The sequence below is a fragment of the Callorhinchus milii genome, unplaced genomic scaffold (genome assembly GCF_018977255.1).
Source record: "Callorhinchus milii isolate IMCB2004 unplaced genomic scaffold, IMCB_Cmil_1.0 Scaffold5, whole genome shotgun sequence".
NCBI lineage: Eukaryota > Metazoa > Chordata > Chondrichthyes > Chimaeriformes > Callorhinchidae > Callorhinchus > Callorhinchus milii.
Window position 1 is genome coordinate 21287143 of NW_024704746.1, and position 20527 is coordinate 21307669.

At 41.5% G+C, this 20527-nt stretch overlaps 2 protein-coding genes across 2 annotated transcripts; one reads left to right on the top strand and one right to left on the bottom strand.

Annotated features, from left to right (window-relative positions):
• Positions 1-1052: 1052 nt before the first annotated feature.
• LOC103182818 (lymphocyte expansion molecule) lies at positions 1053-7116 on the top strand. The gene is made up of 9 exons (XM_007899965.2): positions 1053-1102; positions 2809-2896; positions 3473-3643; positions 3987-4106; positions 4438-4575; positions 4908-5048; positions 6048-6215; positions 6317-6439; positions 6982-7116. The coding sequence occupies exons 1-9, from the start codon at positions 1053-1055 to the stop codon at positions 7114-7116; spliced, it is 1134 nt and encodes a 377-aa protein (XP_007898156.2).
• Positions 7117-7994: 878 nt separating this feature from the next.
• Positions 7995-20077, bottom strand: dhcr24 (24-dehydrocholesterol reductase). Its single transcript, XM_007899832.2, has 9 exons — positions 19689-20077; positions 17172-17327; positions 16523-16628; positions 15936-16054; positions 15206-15469; positions 14746-14889; positions 14379-14576; positions 13508-13686; positions 7995-11575 (listed from the first exon to the last, which is right to left on the bottom strand). The coding sequence occupies exons 1-9, from the start codon at positions 19917-19919 to the stop codon at positions 11422-11424; spliced, it is 1551 nt and encodes a 516-aa protein (XP_007898023.1). The 5' UTR covers positions 19920-20077; the 3' UTR covers positions 7995-11421.
• Between the last annotated feature and the right edge of the window lie 450 nt (positions 20078-20527).

Below are 20527 nucleotides of genomic sequence, written 5' to 3' on the forward strand. Positions count from 1 at the left end.
TTGGAACGATAGCTGTGAATGCGGACTTGCATCTCCTTATGTGGGAAGCTGTGGACGGTCTCTGACAGCGGTGCCCCCAGCCTTTGGGAACGCTTTCACATTAGAGTGCTTCGGAATGTAGGTGTGACAGCTTGAGATCGCCCGGGAATGCTGTTTCGCCCTCTTTCGGCACGGTTGCCATTTCAACAATGTGCCAGATCGAGTCCTTCCAGTCTCGCAAGAAGTCTGGACCAGTTCAATCGGATGAACCAACAAGACAAACAAGGAGACAAGTCTCTCCGACCAGCCCATCTTTACAGCTGTCATCTCGATTTACGCCAACAGTGTCAAAGCTTCACAGTTCAGATCCAAAGTAACTGACACCACACACACACAACAAAAACATGCACCTTCTGATACTCCAATGATACCCAAGAGAGAGACACACAGAGAGAGAGAGATGTATATCTCCTCCATCTGCTGCTTCAATAAAACATAAGAGAGAGTTAGATAGAACACACACACACACACACACTACTCAAATGTATGTGGAGAATAGCAGTTAGGAATAAATTACACCCAGAAAACAAGCAGTTACACAACATATTGGGGTGGGGGGGGGGGGTGGGGGGGGGGTGAGATAAATTATTTACACAGGGAATGAGGAATGATGGGGTTTGCTTAGGAATTGTGAATGTCTGGGGAGTGAAGTAAGAAAAAAAAATCAGCAAAAGAGTTCAGATTACACTGTACTGCGTGTGCGGATTATATTGGATTTCACTTGGGGGTCGAGTCTTGTGTTTGGATTCATTTTCCATCACCTGAATCGGATCGTCCGAACCACTGGTACATTTAAGACGTTGGTTATTATTTTATAAATTGTCCGATTGCTATTACGTGCTCTGATAACACGCGTGTCCCGTTGCCAAGGAGCCCCCCCCCCCCCCCCCCCCCAGAGTGTGGTGGCTCAGATCACCGTGAAATGAAGCAGCAGCTCATTCGGACTGGATGGACATTGGGGCGAGGATCCTCCTGCCCTGGGCATCCCACAGGTGTTGACCATCCCATCCCACATGGCCAGCAAAAGTTTCACAGGTGCTCCCTTTGGCACTCAGAAATCCAGGTGAGATAAGAGCAGTGCGTGTGGACCAAACTGATGGAGTAGAGTGACTTATTGCTGATGGAGTAGTGCGACTTATTGCTGATGGAGTAGTGCGACTTATTGCTGATGGAGTAGTGCGACTTATTGCTGATGGAGTAGTGCGACTTATTGCTGATGGAGTAGTGCGACTTATTGCTGATGGAGTAGAGTGACTTATTGCTGATGGAGTAGAGTGACTTATTGCTGATGGAGTAGAGTGACTTATTGCTGATGGAGTAGAGTGACTTATTGCTGAAGGAGTAGTGCGACTTATTGCTGATGGAGTAGAGTGACTTATTGCTGATGGAGTAGTGCAACTTATTGCTGATGGAGTAGAGTGACTTATTGCTGATGGAGTAGTGTCATCACTAACCATCGCTGATTTCTCGTGGGGGAAGAAGTAGTGTAACCATTGCTAATTGGGGGGGAAGAACTCTCCTCTCAGTCTTCACTTATTTGTTCAATTAATTAAGATCCAGGATAGACTCGGGACAGTTTTTTTAAAAAAAAAACCCACACACACATTTTGTTCTTAAATGAGGTGAGCAAACAACATGTGTTACTCGCTTCTGGGTCTTCTGTTGGTCTTTTTTGTTTGTTTTGTTTTGTTTTTTTTGTCGTCTCTGAAGAAATCCAAACCCAGAAAGTAGATGGAAAGCCAAAACATTACAGTCGTTCTTCCCCCGAATTAAAATGTTTCTTTATTTCTTGGGAAAGTCACTTTTCTGCGCGTTTTCTTGAGAGAAGTAATGATTTAATTTAAAAAAAATAAACGGGAAAGTTACCGAATTAGGGTTTCAAAGACTTAATTACCTCTCAGGGATGGCAAAACAATTCGATTTCTGACCTGTGGTAAAGGTTATAAAACATTATTGAAAATAACATCCTCCAGTTCTTCCTTTTAATGTAGACGTTTAAGTTTTAACAATTTAAATATCTTCATAAAGGAACCTCTATTTTACCATTGATATCCGCAATTTGCTGAAACCAATAGTTTCTGTATCGCTTTAGAGCTTTAATCATTGGTAATGTATCTGTGAAACAAATTACTCCATTTAGCAAGAAACATAAAAGTATCAGAACTCAGAAGCAAAAAGCTACTGAACAAGGTTGGACCATCATAATATAAATTCAAAATGAAAATTCTTCTTCTTTCTTCATTCATATCCAGGTTGAATACTCACCCGTCAACAGGAAACCTCTCTTATGATGGGCTCTATTTTGCGACTATATTCTTGCAAATGACTTAAATCAGATGAATGCCATTTAATACTTTTGTTTGCCTTTGATCCTGCTCGATATACTCTGTTTGTATACCCTCCAGGGTTGGCTTCATTGGTAATGTATTACACATTGCACCATTTGAGCTTTGACCTAGTCACGAATAAATTGATATATCTACTCAGCCCAAACATCTCTTAGCACATCAGCGGTAATCAGAGTGAAGTGCAGTGATTATGCTTTTGTAGACAAATGCCAATTTTGCACACAGCAAAGTATCACCAGCAGACATTAACCAAATGACCAATTGACGTTTTTTGGTGAGAAATAAAAATGGTCTGAATGGGTTTGGGATATTGATTGAAGCAAACAGAAAGGGCTAAATGCCTTTTTTTCTTCCATTCTAGTTACGTTTCATGACTTTGAAGTTGATTACAAGAGTATTTTTACTTCTGGTGTTCTTCCAGGTTTGATGTGAACATACTCTACCCAAATAGAAGGAAGCCAGGCACCTACACAGAAGTGGTTTATGATAAAAAAGCTACCGGGGAATTGGTAAGTTAGACAACCGTTCCAGAAGAAGGGGCTGTCAAACAGTCCAAGACTTTAATCAGTAAATAAAACCAGAGGCTCATCTCTAACTAATGGTGACTACATCTCAGGCCTGTTGGTGCGGAGATCCACATCAGGTTTGCATAATTTACCACAAGATTCTTGCTAAAGCATCAGTCCTAAAAAAAAGTCACCCTCCTACAACACAGTTCTAAGGAACTCAATGTTTTATATCCTTTTACAGATCCATTGCTAAGGACTGGTTCCCACACAAGTCCTGTCAATGAGACAGTTGGTCCATTATTAACAATGCCCTGGAGTCCTGTAATAACCTGGTTCAGGAACTACCAGTACTACCATGAAGGTTGACGTGATTCTAATGTACATCATATTGGAGCTAGCCACCACAGCTCCAAGGTAACGCCACTTACCGATCCCCTCCCCGATTCCAGGTCCTGCTTATTGCCAACCCCTGGTAACAGATCTGAGATTAAGAAATCATCTCATTGGCCAATATCTCATTCTAAATTACACCAACAACAAATATTTGTATTAGATAAGAATTGTATTCTGTTCCAGGAAAGAAAGTTAGCTCCTGGGTACTACAATGCAGACCAAGGCAGCTTCAGCCTTGAAGCAGTGGCTCGAAGAGCGTCTGGACCTGGCTGGGCAAGAGAACAGGAGATAGAGAAGTTTGCTCGCACTCCACAAATGTTTTATAAGGAAAAAAAGCAAAGACAGACATTTCTGGTAATTACTGTACAGATTGTTTTATCTCCCCTCTATTACATTTAAAAACAAATTACAGTAGGTACTAGGCGATGGGTGAGGTGTACATAGTGTGATCTTCTCTTTGCATTTTGAACATGGCAATTAACAACAACAACGACGGCAATTAAGCTTGATCCATGGTTCATTTTCATTGTTTGAAATTAACCAGCCTTCCTGCTTTTGAAGTAATATACAACTGATTTTTCAAAAACAGTTACAGCAGTATAAAGACATTGCCTCTATATTTATAGAACATAAACATATAATAATCTTTGCATTTGATGTAGCGCCTTAGGTTGCTGAACCATTTTTTGTACCTCAGGAAATGAGCCGGGGCCCTGGAAGATACACCATACCTTATTTTCTGGACTTACTGGAAAAGAAAAATCCTGGAATGAGAGGCGTTTGTGACACCAGAGAGGAGCGATTTAAGGAGGTTGATGTAAGGATTTAGTTTTTTGCCTTTTCAAATAATTTCTATTGTTTTTTTTGCATTAAATATCAGTGAAACACACATGTAATATACCTGGAAATTAGATTTTTAAAGGAAGAACCAATTCTACAATTGCTGTATTTCTATTAGTTTATGACCCACTATGAGTTTAGTCGACATGTCTAGTCCCAGACTGGCTTTAGAAAGCTTCGCAGAATCTGGGGTGTGGACTTTGAAATATTTGGTAATATGTACAGGAGCATTAGGTTGACCAGATTTTTTTGTTTTAACAAATATTAAGCAAAAGATGTGAAGTTATTTTAGCTTTGCTGATTTTCAGAATTACACCCCAGGTCCTGGGACATATGGAAAGGGAGGAATCCCAAGTGCGCTGTTGGAGGAGAAAGAAAAGGTTTCTCCTGGAAAACTGGGATTGATGGATTCAAAGGGTTTAAAATCCCGAGCTCCCATGATACATGTAAGTACGTCAACGTTGTTGTATTTCCTAAGGAAACATAAAGTGAGGAGATAGAGCAGTTTCCCCTGAAGGCGGAAAGAGAATTATTTTTCCTCACTTGCACCAATATTGAACGATTTAAGTGGATTGAGAAATCTGGAATCAGGATTGGCATTTAATTTAAAAATGTTCTTAGTCATCATGGGTGTCGCTATGGCATGAAGAAAGCCAATGACAGGTGAGGAAAGCACAGCAAAAAATTATGCATCATCAGCTTTCTATTACATTGTACTGAGGCTACAGGTCAAGCGAGATGTTATAATGCATCTCAATTTTAATATATTCTTTTCTAGGGTTGTGATTTGGGGCCGGGCACCTATACCATTGAAAACAGCATAGATAAATTACTGACTCGGGTCGTCAGTAAACGTGGCCCCTTCGATCTCTTCACAGGTTCAAGGAACAGTCGTATCATCACTGGGCATCGTGCAACGGTACGTAGATGTCACAGTAAAGTTGCTGTATATATTTATTGCTACTTTAGGTTGATGGAGATGGTCGGTGGATGCCTGTGAAAGCCTGTGGAACGTACTGGGGTCAGAACAGTTTTTCTTTTTTTTTCCTCTCAATCCAATCTAGGAATTGTGAAGTCCGCTCTCCTTGATGGCTAACAGGGAGAAATGAGTTTAAGCATTCTCAATGAACTTCCTGATTAGATACCCACCCACAGCCGTCTATAATTTTATATTGCTGTACTTCACATTCAACAGAGACCAAAAGACGACGTTGGGAAATCACTATGTTAGGATTAGTGCAGCAGATTGTGTTCTTATGAGGTTAGGGTTAAGAAATACCGCAGAGGAAAAAAAGAAAATTTAAGAACACTAATAATTCTTAAATTTTGATGCAGCACCTTTATTCGTTCGAGGGAGAAAATGCATTACTTGCCCATGTCCATTTTGCTACAATTATACCAAAAACAGGGTTTGCACCAAAATAGCTATTCTACCTTAAACTTTAGTAAACTGGGCCTAAAATTGATAAGCGCTCAGTGTGTAATCTTGTGGTAAATTATGCAAACCTTATGTGGATCCCTGCACCAACAAGCCTGAGATGCAGTCCTTAATTACCATGCGTGAGGGATGCTATATAGGGGCAAGTTGTTGGTGTTATTGTTGTAAAGTATCATGTACATTATTATTCAACTCCACATTACCAACCTTTACTTTCTCTATGAAGCTGGATGCTTCTTTACACTTCCAATTACCATCAAAGGAATTCCCCCCAAATTTTCTGCAGTGAAAATGTCCGCAAAAAAAAATCTTCCATTCTTAACTTTTCAGCCTTAATGATCTTGCGGTTTCCCATGTTCATAAACACAGACATATGGAGATATAGGAGGGTCATAGAAGTGAATTTCAAGGCTAGATTAGAAGAATTATGCAATTAATTGCTTGAAAATAACCTGGGTAAAGATGTGTTTTGTATTTTAGAGACCCATGAACCTGAGTCCTGGAATGTACAAGATCAAGTCATTCACAAGTGACTTTTTATGCCAGGAAAAGAGGAGACATGGGAAGTTTGGGATGCAGGCACAATACCCCTTTCCCCCCACAGATCGCATATATTACAGCACCTTGAGCCAATGGCAAAGGCCGAAGGTCAGTCATTCAATCATTTCTATTTTTTTTAATTAAAATTATATTTTCCTTGGGTTCTACTCTGCGGACGATGTAATGATCTTGTTCTTGTGTCTGAACAGAGCTACCCTGGATACTACTCCACAAAGCTACTTTCTAAACCAGAAAACCGAAAACCACCACCATTTTTAACCTCCACAACGAGAGGCAGCTACAAATCTGCTAAACTCTACAATTTCAACCCTGTGAGTGACCACTTCATAACTTTTTTTAAACATTGAACTGAGTTACACGAAAAGAGATGGTTCATAAGATTATCCTCCCCCACCAAAAAAACTTGGCAATTATGTTCTGCCCAGCACCTCCTCCATGGGATGGCTGAAATCAGTGAGTTTCCATAGAAGTCTCTATGATCCAATCTCTTATTATTCTGGTATACAACCCTTCTTTACCCATGTACAGAAAGATACCAGCTGTTCTGCTCTGCTGAAGGGATTGCAGAGAAGTTCCACCAGATAGTTCACTAACGTTGTCTGAAGTCCGGAAAAACTATTTTCAAAGTTAAGACTCAATTCAACAATTTGCCAGATTCTGTATGCTCCACTGCTGTACTTGTGATCCTCTACAATGCTCTCATTGATTCAATAATAATAATAATAATAATCCTTGCATTTGATATAGCGCTTTTCACATCGGGAGGATGTCCCAAAGCGCTTCACAGAACACACTGTAAAGTGAATTTAAAGTCAATGTGCTAATAAGCCACCTGTTTATTTTCTCATTACAGAACAACGTAGGTGTGGGCCGCTATGACACTGCAAAGTATGACAAAACCAGACCAGTAAACTCCTTCAGATCATGTTTTCTCTCTAAAACCCAGCGTTACTTGTCTAATTTTACAAGGGACAAAATCCTACAGTAAGTGCGCACACATCCCTTGCCACAGTGAGAAAAACTGAGCGATCATTTTCAGGTTGAATCGCAGAAGGGGAAAATTGGAATAGCTACATTTTTTGCTTTTTCTTCCTCACATGTTGACAGTGAGGTATATTAACCTTTTTTGTTGAAGAAAAAGTTTTACATTTCAAAACTACCTGTTATCATCCTGTTTGGATGGTGTTCTTGTTTCTTCAGTGTGACTTGGAAAGTTTTTCCTTTGTGAGCAGCTGTACATCCTCTTTGGTCTCTTGCCCATTCTGCCTGTGTGATTAGTTTTAGTTAATTTTGTCAATAACATGGATAAAATATCCGATAGTATAGCTGAGATCGAGTCCCTGCATGAAGGAATTGAAGGATGTACCTCTTGTGCAACAACTGTTGATAATTTAACTTGTTAAGACACCTAACCTATTATTAATTCTACCTGCTTAACTTCCAACTTTCATTATTATCATAGAGAGCGCCTGAAATCAACAAAGCCTCATCCAGTTCCAAGAGGGAGTTCGATCACCTTGCTTTGAAAGGAAGTTGAAGTCTGTACATCTTTTTGAATAAGTGAATAGATACCATCATTCATCAAGAGTCTGTACGGGTGTTCTCACATGTTTGGGAGCAAAACTAACATTCTGCAGCTTATTTTGCCCCAATTTGACACTCTTGCAAATCACCCATTGCTCAATCGGTGCCTCCCACAAGTTAAACCATCCAATTTGGATAAATGTACCTAAATATCTGCATAAGACTTTTTGGATTCAAATTAACAGACATGGATACGTAGAAGGCACATCTCCGCATTATAAGGGAAGGCAGTATGTGGAAATAGTAAACAAATGTTAAATAAAATGCAAAAGATAAACCAACTTCAGCAGTTAAACTTTATTTAAAAACACCATAAATAAACCCAGATTAAACAGGTTTTTTTTTAATGAATTTACAATACATTGACAAAGGGGGATTATCAGAATTACTAGCACTCTCAAACCTTCAACAGCAGATTATAAGGCCGGAATTCAACAAAAGGCTTAGAGCTCCCACCTCTCCCAAAACAAGCAGACAAAATACTGGAATCAGTTTATTACCGACTTTTGTGGTTGTTATCAACAGATGGACAGTACACAGAAAATTCAACACATCATTACTGAGATTGCAAATCCAATTTAGCTAAATGAACCGAACCTCCATAGTATATTTGTTTGCTCAGGAACCATTTACTCAAATTTAAACAAAAAAAATGCAAGAACAGAAATTATAAACTTGATACAAGAACCAAAATTAAGAAAAGGTTGATTACTTCCTCTGACCTTGTCAGGTTCTGCTGTATCATTGGTTTGAGAGGCTGTACCTTCATGTAACCCTGCACCAAAACAGCACCCGTTGCCTCCTCTCCCTCCAATAAGCAGGTATTTGGTCTAATACTTCAATTGCACAGAATTCACATTTCAAATAAGTATTGTGGAAGTCCAAGGGTACCAGAGACATTTGATAATAATCCTTGCATTTGATTAACGCATTTAATGCCAGGAGAATGTCTGAAAGTACTTCACTAGATTATATAAAGTGTAGTGACTATATGTAGGTGAACTCAGCAGCCAATTGGCACACAAGGAATGTCCCACAAACAGCCCCAAAAATCTACAGGAATATCTAACAAATTGATGGAAAGTTTATTTCTGTTCATCTGAACAGAAACGGTTTCAAATTCAGCATGTTGGATTTTTTATTCCCACTCACACATACGTTGAACTCCTTCCAAAACAATTAGAACAGAGGAGTCTTTCATCAAATCGTTACAATAGGTTCAATTAAGACATAGATAAGTTTGAAGCAAATGATTTTGGCATGCCTTTTAGTACAGTGGCGACAGTGCTACACCAATATAAGAATAGTGATGGTGTAAGGAAGATCAAATTAGTGACACTGGGCTGCAAAAATGTCTTCTCTCTCTCAGACCTCCTATCTCACTACTAAACCAACACAATTCTCATTGAATCCTACAAAGCAGTGGCATAAAACACAACTAATCGAATACTTGATCACATAGGTATCAGACATTGAAAAGGTTCCACTCTTTTTATGGAAAGTGCAGATGAGGAATAAGTCAAATTTTCTGTAAAAAAGTTGGTCTATCTTGCTTGAAGTTCAAAGGCTAAGGCTAGAAGCCAACAAATAACTGAGTGAGTTAAACTTGTATGGCAAGCTGAAACTGGGCTCTTTGGGCATCACAATTCCACACTCATATCCACACTAACGTACAGCATTTACAGGCAGCTTGATAAATTTCATTTACCTTTTACAAAATGTCGAGTTTTTGTCAACTCAATTTGAAATTTAGGCTTTAAACAATAATACTAAAGCAACAAACAGAAAACTTTCAAAACTCTCTCAGCAGGCACTGTAATGAGCTTGAACCTTCGCCCAGAAATTTTGAAACATTTGAATAGACTTCATTTAACTTTAAACAAAAGAGTACTGAGAGGAAGTGCAGTATTAAATTGGCAAATATGCATATTACACACTGTACCAATGGAGCCAAGAATCAACACAATCCAATGCATAGTGGTCATCAAATCCAGTAGAAATTGATCTTACTTTTTTTAATCAATTTACACTGAATTGAAGGAATGCCAAGGGATCGCAATACAGTAAGTGTCCAAAATGAACAGCAGTTACAAAGCTGTATTTTAACAGAGGTTTTGGAGGAAATACACCATAACCAAGGCTTGATGAGCTTATGAACATCAGTAGAACTTCAAGACTGAAGCACTACTTTGCACTGCTGTGGATGAGGTCTATTGATTCTCAGGTGGCAGGTGGCTAGGGCTAGAGAGGGGAAGGGGATCAGCTCCCAATCCACCTTTGCTCCAGTCTGGGCTAATTGGATGTTGTGGCGGAGAGGGGTGCTGCTCTTAGTGGTATGTAACGGGAGGTGAAGCAAAGCGAGTGTAGCAGTCAATGAGTTGAGTGAACAGGAATTGGATCCAGTGCCAACTCACTCTCACACACACATGCTCTGCAGTCTTCAGCAAAGCATGGTCAGGATGTACAAGGAGAACCTTGCTCAGCACAAACCCCCAATCCACTGAATGTTTTCACAGCTACCTATTACACACACACACGCACTATAATACATAATAAATACACATGTGAATACTGTTATACACATACAGTGAATGCAACAGAAAGGCAATAAGCAGAGATATATTTTTGACCTGAAAGCATACATTACCACAGAACAAGTACCTTACTGCGTAAAGAATAAAATCCATTCTAAGTTTTAATTACTTATTTCCCAGCAATACTCTCCACAGTCGTTTCGACTGTAGTGTTCAATCTCAAGGGCATTTACTTCAAAACATTTGGCACTTGATATTTAAATGCTAACAGAACTTTCCATATCATTCACTTCACACAGTGGATCCAGTAAGTTAAAACTTGGACTTGCCATGATATTATTCATTAGATTGTAACCGATTCAAGCCATTTAACCGCATGAAGAAATTCTAATTTTGTAATTGTAGTTTTTGTCTATATTTCACACAGTGCCTTTCATCATGCCTATGGCTGTTTGCACAATTAACTGACTAGATTTTTACTAAACCCTTCAACACACAAAATTACAGATGCACTTACACCCACCATTTTGAATAACATATATCTTTTTAAAATAAACTAACAGCTGTGAGTGACAGAATGTGCTGAGCTGCTACAAGTCTTCTAGTTTCAAATGAATGACAAGAAGCACAACTGATTACACATGAAGTGGGGAAAAAAAAGCCATAATTCTAGAACTAAAAAGATGGTCAACTGTGCCCAGGTAGCTCAGTGGATAACACTGCAGGATTTTTTATGTATTAAGTTATTTAACTCCCCAAGACAGTGTTTGTCATATTCCATTTTAGCTTCAGTGTATCCAGACTAGCAAGATTTCCAAATCTGTATCACAATAGTGGGCTAAAATGGAATGTCCCCTCTTTTCCCTCCCGATACAAACAAAGCATGTCAAGGCATCCACATTAAGATCATCACTTAAGATACAAAGTACAGGATACAAGATGCCTTTTCATGCCTGCAGAATCAAAATTTAGCATGAGGCACCTCCTTCAAGAGAAGCAGGCTTGGATGAGAATCAGAAGAAATAGTTTCTTTGGAGAAATAAAAAGCTTTGAAATGAACTTAAAAGTGCGCTATGAATGGAACGCACAAAAATGTATCCTACGTATTAGGAAATAAATTAGATTGGAACTAAAGCTTCACCCGGTTCCTTCTCCTGCTAATCTCCCAGTGTCTTTCAGTGCCTCGCTGCCTTGCAGATCTTGTCATAGACCTGAGGGAATGCATCTTTGCAGCTTAACTGGTCTCTCAACTTGTGGTACAAAGAGCCGTCAAACATCTCCCAGAACTCTTCTCGGGTCATGTAGGAATCAGCATACAACATCTGAAAACTGACAGAAAAAATAAATATTTACCCTATCGCAATATTTTTATGTTTTCAAGCCAGTTCTAGATTGGAGTGAATTGTTGTCATACAAAATGTGCAAAACTTGGCACCAACACAATTACACCTGAAGCACCAAAAGCAGACTGCTCCTTTTGTGAGGCATCCAAATTTCTGAAAATTAGGCCAACAGAATCTAAGTAAACATCAAAATCCTGAAGAAAGAGTATAAAGTAGGAATGAGAAATGACCTCCAGTTAATCAGTTCACTTTTTCATCAAAATCTTTTTTCAAGATCCCTTTCCATACCTGGGCCAATTAACAAAACATGCAACTAGACACATGAATACAGTCTATAGTGTAGCCTACTTAAGTCTTGCAAAGCTTAGAAAACAAAACACATTCATGATACTTGCCAATTGTTAGTTGTGAAACACTGATTTTTGTCCTTGAATGGTTTAGGTCGTACCTTTCTCACCGTCTTCACTTTGTCTCGACGAATGGCTTCTCCTCCACCCTCCGCACTGTCTCATGTGGTGTCCCTCAGGGCTCTGTCCTTGGTCCCCTCCTCTTCACCCTCTATATGCTCCCCCTTGGTGACATCATCCGCAGACATGGAGTTAACTTCCACATGTATGCGGATGACACCCAACTCTACCTTTCCTCCTCTACTCTCAACTCCACGACCACCGATGTCCTGACAGCTGCCTGTCCGACATCGAGTCCTGGACGAGAGACAACTTTCTTCAGCTCAACGTGCGAAAAACCGAGGCCCTCCTGATTGGCTCACGTCAGCGCCTCCGCACCTCAGGCGCTGACACCATCAGCATCCAAGGCTGCACTCTCCACCTCTCAAAGCCAGTCAGGAACCTCGGCGTTTTGTTCGATCCTGAGCTGTCCTTTCTCCCTCACATCCGCACAACTGGCACCGCCTTCCATCACCTCCGGAATATCGCCAGATTACGGCACTACCTCACCCCTCACACTGCTGAAACCCTGGTTCACGCCTTTGTCACCTCAAGGCTGGACTATGGGAACTCTCTTCTCGCCGGCCTTCCCGCCACCTCCCTCCACACTGCAGGTCATTCAGAACTCTGCAGCTCGTGTACTGTCCCGCACCAGGCTTCGCGACCACATCACTCCCACCCTCGCTCGCCTCCACTGGCTCCCCATCCCCCAGAGGATTGATTTCAAGATCCTCATCCTCACCTACAAGGCCATTCACGGCCTTGCTCCCTCCTACCTCTCCAACCTACTATCCCCCTACCTACCTGCCCGTACCCTCCGTTCCTCTGGCTCCGGTCTGCTCCACGTCCCCCGCCCCAACCGCCCTACTATCGGTGGTCGGGCCTTCAGTCTCTCAGTCCCCAGGCTCTGGAACTCCATCCCCCAGTGCCTTCGCCGCTTCCTCCCTTTCCTCCTTCAAGGCCGGTCTCAAAACCTTTCTCTTTGACCGTGCCTTCAGCTCCCCTCTCGACTCTCTTCCCCTCCTCGCTCCCTCCCTTCCCTCCCCTCACCCTGACCATTTCCCCCCTCCTCGCTCCCTCCCTTCCCTCCCCTCACCCTGACCATTTCCCCCCTGCTCGGGTCATGACCCAACTGTGCAGCGCCTTGGGACGTCCTCCTGACGTGAAAGGCGCTTTATAAATGGAATCTTGTTGTTGTTGTTGCTACCCTTCCTGGTAATAATTAACTGGAGGTAATAATTGGAGCACTGTCAAACTGGACAGTTTCTGTATCTGTGCTTTTTGGTTTTGTTTGCGTACTAGGAAGTCCAATATGCAAAAGGTAGAAACAAAACAATAAGTTTCTATAATATTTACAGTTTTAGGACAATTAGATGGCCCGACTTTCTTTTCAAACTCCCAATTCTGTCGAGCTTCCGCACCCTTTTCCTGATTTCCTTTTTCGTACTTGTGTGCTGGTGTCACTTACTTACCCATGCAGATTACGGACAAATTGCTCCAACTGTCGCGTTGAAGCCTTGGCTTCAAACTGCTTGGCTTTTGGTTCTCCATAAGCTCCAATATCTACAAAAAGTTCAGCTTCATCACCTTTAGGATGGACCATACCAGGCAAGCTGGGCAGGTTGAAGGGACACAGCCACAAGGGGTAAACCTGCAAAAACAGATCAAATAAATGACATTTTTTTAAAAAGAGGTTTTGTTAAACACCACAAAAAAATATGTTGGATGGATGAAGGAACAAGAAATCAAACAAACCAGTCCACTGTGACATGGGTTTAAACCCCCGATCCTCTTACATAGAGTTCCCAGAACACAGGAACACAGGTGGGCTATCTCTAGGAAACTCTTATATGAACCTCGTTAGCCAGTTTGTGAATGGTGGTCGTAGAGGACTCAGGCCTAAGAAAATACTGTCCCCCTCACACTTGACTGAACTATGACTGAACAAGCAGACTTAAACTCAGTTTAACACATTACCTAAAGGAGAAGCATGTTTATATAAGCAATACAAATTTAGTATAGCGCCTTTCACATTGGGTTGGTGTCCCAAGTAACCAGACCCGTCTGATTTACACCTGAGCTAGGGGTGGAGGCCGAGGCAATAAAAGACAACTGAAAGTGTGGTCGGAGAGAAAGGTCTTGAGGTGGACCTTGAAGGAGATGAAGGACGGGCAAGTCAAAGGGACTCCAGGATGGAGATTCAGACGGCAGGGGAAAATCTGCTGAACGCCTGACCACTGTGGTTTGGGCAGGTGACGTGAAGCAGCCTGGTGTCCACTGAGTGGTGGGGCCAGTTTAATTGCTATAAACTACTACTGATGGAATTCTGAGATATTATTATACATTGATCTCGTCGTGGAAGAAGCGGATCGACTTTTCCAGACTCTTCATCGGCACCAGCATATCCTGGACCACATGATGTTGCTCATACATTTTGCGGATCGTCTCTCCTTGGGTCAACTTCAACAGGGAAATCTTAGGTGGGACCATCCAGCCAAAGATATAGCGGAAGACTGGATTGTTGCCAAAGGGAATTATATCCTTGAATGAAGGAGAAAGGAAAACAAACAAATATTTAACCGGATTAGTACTTCCCACATTCAATAATATATTCTCATGTCAAACAACAGTACATATCTAGTAGCATTTTTGGCACACCCTATTTTGTGATTAGTTCAGTGAACTTCCTAATTAACCAACAAACCCTTACCTGGAGCTCCCAGAATATACTGCGTGTGTGGCGGTGGTAGTAATGCCTCAGGGGGATATATTCCACTGCACTGTGATTCTGCTGCATATACTTCTCTACATGTTTAAAGAACCATGGCTTGTAATAATAGCCAATTCCATTTATCTAAAGAAAACATTAAATTCAAAAATCAGTGCACAATAAAGGGAATATTTCACTTGAATAACAGAATATGAACGACATGCTCTATGTAACATTTCTGTCAAATGTACTGAGAAGATTATAAAGTAAATAACATTTAGATTTATAACCAAGAGGTGCACAATAAGATTAGTCTGACTGGACAGCAACATGATCTTACTTGCGCATTGATTCAGTTTCAAATATGACATTGTCTGGAAAAGCAGAAACATTGACCTACATGACAATGTGAGCTGGATGCCAAATACTCTTTTTTTTTGCTCTCTTTTAGTCACTTTACCTTATCTGGCTCAGCCTCATTGGTCAGGACTCCAGTCATCACCACAGCTTCATCCTGAGAATACACCAACCCCTCCACAAAATGATTATCCTTGTTCTGTGACTCTCTGCTGAACGTCTCACAGAATTTCTTCAGCCCGTAAACTTTCTGATACTGCAGACGCACATACTTCCTAGCAGGGATGATCTTGATCTCCGCAGCAACGAGGAATCCGAGTGTACCACATGACCAAGGCACAGCATAAAACAAATCTGAATTCTCTTCCTGAGGATGAAAGAAAAAAGTTTTAACATGGTAAAACATAAACTTTGGGAAGCACAAATTATCCACTCTGTATCGTTCTTTATCCGGGCAACTCTATTCTACAATCTTCATCACTTAAATGCATTTTTCAAAAAGAAATCAAAATCATCTAAGCGTAGTTATTCACTTCTGTAAGTTAAGTGTTTAGTTACAATCTTAAACAAGATTTATCCAGGCTGCACAATTCATCCACTTACAGTCAACATTAGAGGCAGCTTATTTTAGTCTTTCTTTTGTTTTCTAATTTGGTAACTGCACAACAATTTATTACATAATTTCCCTTTAACATGGAAATAATGCAGCAACCAGATACAAAGAGGCAGAACCAACTTTCAATAATTAGCTGTAAGAAATACCATATCTACAGAAGTATCTATAAGCACACTTCAATCTCAACCAGACTAAAATGGATGGTAATTCCATTTACCTCTGTGCATCTAACAAGGCTGCCATCAGCCAGGACCAGCTCGTAAGCTGTGCATGTGTGCTGGAAGAGCCCATAGATATGGCTCGAAGATTCAATCCCAGTTCCCATGATAAGGCCACCTAAGAAAAAAACTACTTTTAGACTCATGAACAAAACAGATACTGTTTATTCCATCAATGAACAAGCAAACCATTATGCAACTGCAGCTTTTAAATATAAATATAATGTAAATAAATATAAGATTTGAAAGTAAAATTCTCCATATGCTGCCTCAAGAAATGTAAATTTGCTGTTGTTGAACAAACTAAAATAAATAGAAATATAATGCTAACAGATAGCAGTTGAGGAAATTTTCTGGATATTCATTTTTTGAGTATCATTGAGTTTAAAGATCAACATTTCTTGCATTTAACTACCAACTACACCATGATATAATAGGATAGAATAGGAAGTAATTCAGTAACAGAATAGAAAAGTAAATATTACAGTGATTAACCTGAAAATATTTACATCTGAAGCTCATCAAGCAATCATTAATTGCTGCAATCACAGAGAGCAAACAAAACACATAAAGGAGAGGAACCCACCTACAGTGAGATCATCCAACTCTGGGACAACTGGTAGAGTCCAGCCAATTGAATTCAGAAGCGCTGTTACCTGACCCATGTTTACCAGTGGTTCTACACGGACAACCTGGAACAGAAAGTTAAAGCAACATTCAAATTGCCTAATAATATAAACAATAAAGCAAACAGTTAAACAATGTATAAGGGATATAACTAACTGCATTTTATTCTTGAAGAGAGTTGATTCCCTTAACACTGTCATTATCATGCAGTATCTCAAGGCACTATTTTACTCAAGGACAAAAGGCAACGTTTCTAGAGATAGTTTTTAAACAATTTACTAGTCTTTTGCGGGGTCAGTTGATGGGCAGATGGCACAGAGGGTAAGTGTGTTGCTCATTTGCATGGCACATTGCCTGGGAAGCTGAGGACAAGCTGCAGAGAGAAGGAAATATACAGCTTGTCCACGCTGCATGTGGACATACACGCAAGAGACAAAAAGCTAAATAGGAGGAGTTTGAATTCCAATCAGAACCAATTTTTCATTACCAGATTGTTGGAATCATTATGACAGCGATTTCCCTGAAAGCATAAGCAGATTGAGGAAAACAGCCTTTATAAATTTAAACGCGTATCTTGGAAGATGTTCTACTGAGATGCGAATAGCTACCTGCCGCTTGGTGTCAACTTCAAGAATGTCCATCAAATTGATCATGATATTTTTATGAGTCTTCTTGTATTTGCCGACTCTGAGTGATATGGTCAGCCAGCCCGGCCGCCCGGTGCACATGTAGGTTTTGCTTCCTCGTTTCTTCCATTCACAGACCTATCAAGAAAAAAGTTATAGGACCATCAGTTTGCTCCCACTTTCCTCCTTTCAACAAAATGAATTTATTGAACCCTTTGAAATGACCTAAAAGGTTTTAGGGAAGCAGTATGACCTGAGAAATGGATACCGATCAAATATCTGAAAGGTTATAAAGCAATCAAAGTTGCAGTGCTGCTCATGTATATTCTAGAAATAATTGCTATGGCAATGGTCTTGGAAAAGATTCTTTCCAGCCCTTGTGGTAAGGAAACTGTGTTCCTTTGGTGGTGGGGCGGCATAGCTTTCCTTCTTAAAACCGCACAAACAAACACACACACAGAAGAATCGATAGCTACAGCCAAGGTTAAACAGATTGTTTGTCGTCATCTGGCTATGGATATAAATCTTAACTTGAAAAGAGATCATAGAAAGTGAACACTTGCAGAAAGCAACAATTTTAAAAGTGTGCTGCTGGAAAGCACACTTTTATAATTATATTTGTGCCCCATATATGATGTTGAATGCTATTAAATGAGTACTCTTGCTACACTTTTCTTCCTCTTGCATTGTATTGCACCATGATTTTTTTAAAAACACTGCTACAGGGTCCTATGTGCAGCAAACCTATTATCATAATATTAAAGAGCTTTTATCCTGAAAGGACCTTCTTTATCCATAGTAAAAGCAATATTAATGAAGAGAGATACACATGTGGCAATATACTGCAGGTTCGTTCCAGTATGAAATATTAGGGCATCAGTGGGGGGGGGGGGGGGGAGGGAGATTATTTGGGGCACCAAACATTTACAAGCAATTCAGTTGTGTTTCTTAAAAAAAGTTAATTTTAATTATGATCAACATTAACAAGGTTTGAACAATGGCTCTTATAAAATAGTCATATTTTGTGTCAATTTTGTTCTTTACGCTGCCTCTCCTGAAGTATCACTTCCCTAGCAGCTTGTAAATCCCTCCAGGACCATTCTTAATCTGAGTTTATAAAGCAACTATTCATGGGCAATTTGATCACTTTTGGCTGAGGGCAGCCGTTTTGGTGTCAGCATGAGGTCCCATTTTGGGGATTAGGAAAGGGTTGCGTAGCAATTAAAATTGTTGATATTGAAGACTGCACAAAAGAATCCTGTGGAAAACTAATTAAAATTTACTAACTAGGAGTTCAGTCCGGCAGCTTCCCATTGCAGAGAATATTGCTGTTTATAAAATGCATATGTATCTTCAGAATGAAAATCTTTACAATATTACAATTGAGAATCCAGATACACATTTTAATTCCTTTGGAAATAAATGCAAGCTGTAAAGATATTAATGAATGTGGAACATCTTACAAAGTTCTAGCAAAGTAAGACGTTAATTCTGTTCCAGAGTGACAATTCAGGATAAGCCAGAACAAATCCAATTCAAAGCTTGGTTCCTCAACAAGAGGAAGAATATAAAAGGGGAAGACGGAAAGAACTGAGAATTGTGATTATAATATAATAGCTAGCCAGTAGATGAACCAGTACCGGTTTAAGATGAATAGAACATTTATTCTTTAAATATTATAAATTTAACTTGATATGAACTATTGTAAAATCTGCAACCTTTAAAACTTGTCACACTTCTATAATATTAAGCTGCCTCTACAAACTTATAACCGTAGTTTGCCTTCATCAGTTTCCAAAATTAATAATAAACCAAACCCAGCTTGTCAGGGCTGTCTCTCTCGCACACGCACACACACACACACACACACAAAAAAAAGACACTTGTTTGTTCCAGCAAATAGTACCAGGCGATGTGATCCCATCACATAAAAGAGAATTGTTTCAGCTCAGTTGAGTTTCAATACCACCGAATTATTATTCATTGGAATTGACAACTTCCCAGCGCGTCAGCGGTCGCGCTGCCAAGCTATTCGGTAATCTTGTCTGCAGATCCACTTGATGTTAAAAGACCGAGTCTGTCCCCTTGGCAGGAAATCTCTTTTAAGGAGGGAGTGTGCAAGGGATGGGATTACGCTCATCGCCATAACGTTTTCCAGCAGGCGTTGATCGTTAATGAACCCATCATGGGTTTGCGGGACTGTGTGCGCGGGGGCAGCGCTGTGCGCAATTGGCCGCCGCCTTTCACCCACAACTACACAGTCAACTCACTTCACAGTGTGTTCTGTGAAGCGCTTTGGGACGTCCTCCCGACGTGAAAAGCGCTCTATCAAACGCGAGGATTATTATTATTATTATTAATCCTCATCATCATCATCATCATTGTGGGTTGGGTTACACTAATGTCTTGGGATCATCCCTTTCCCTGTGACCGGGGAGGGGAGGACATGACGGCCGTGTGCCCTTCCTCGTACCACCAACTCTCGCGCCGTCCTCTCACCTGCCTCTGGATATCCCGGACCCGCTGGTCGTGCTGTTTGGGGGCGCTGCACTGCTTGAAGACCAGCCAAGCCCTCAGGGAGTAGTAGATGTCGAAGACGACGGAGAGGGGCAGCAGGAACAGGCAGACGAAGACCCAGCGGTGATGGATGAGCAGGTACTCCACTCCCTTCCTGCGGACCCACAGCAGCACGAGGAAGAGCACCACGGCCAAGTACAGCACCGAGTCCATCCTCCCTCCCTCTCACACACACACACACACACAGGCCGGACCGCCCTCACCCAAACCGCCGCTGGACGGGCCCTGTGGACCCCCCCGAAGCCTCGTCGACCGTTGGACCAAATTGGCCGCTCGCGCTCCGCTCACGTGACGTCACGCGCCGCCCACCCCCCCCTCGTCCCGGGGCTCTCCTCCCTTTATTAACACCGAGACACGCTAGTCCCGCCCACACCGTCCCGCCCCTCTTTCATTGGCTCTCCGGGCGCCGGGGGTGGGGAGGGCGGGGAGAACGGGGACGGGCAGCGCCGCTGATTGGCTGCCGGGCGACACCCGTCAACGTGAGCCCACATCGTGCGCTGCCCGGCCCGGCCAATGGGAAGCGCCGGGAGGATCAGACCACCGCGGGGCGCAGCCCGCCCCCCCGATGGCGGTCGCCATGGAGACGGGAGTTTGACGAGCAGGTCGGGCGTGTGTGGGCCCCGCCCCCTCCGTCTCGTGCACCCGCCGCGGGATAAATAGATACAGTGTGTTACCTCTATACTAACAAAGTGGAGAGGTCGGTCCGTCTGTCCGTCCTCCCGTCCGTCCTCCCGTCCGTCCGTCAATAACGCAATCACCGA

What these genes read in the sequence shown, in the direction of transcription:
- dhcr24 (XM_007899832.2), bottom strand. Translation starts at nt 19,919, where the DNA reads ATGGACTCGGTGCTGTACTTGGCCGTGGTGCTCTTCCTCGTGCTGCTG. An exon ending in AAGTTGACACCAAGCGGCAG is followed by an intron (nt 16,629 to 17,171) that starts GTAGCTATTCGC and finishes TTTCTGTTCCAG; the next exon opens with GTTGTCCGTGTAGAACCACT. An exon ending in TCTTCCACGACGAGATCAAT is followed by an intron (nt 13,687 to 14,378) that starts GTATAATAATAT and finishes CTGTTTTTGCAG; the next exon opens with GTTTACCCCTTGTGGCTGTG.
- LOC103182818 (XM_007899965.2), top strand. Translation starts at nt 1,053, where the DNA reads ATGGCCAGCAAAAGTTTCACAGGTGCTCCCTTTGGCACTCAGAAATCC. An exon ending in TTTGGCACTCAGAAATCCAG is followed by an intron (nt 1,103 to 2,808) that starts GTGAGATAAGAG and finishes GTGTTCTTCCAG; the next exon opens with GTTTGATGTGAACATACTCT. An exon ending in CCCGAGCTCCCATGATACAT is followed by an intron (nt 4,576 to 4,907) that starts GTAAGTACGTCA and finishes ATTCTTTTCTAG; the next exon opens with GGTTGTGATTTGGGGCCGGG.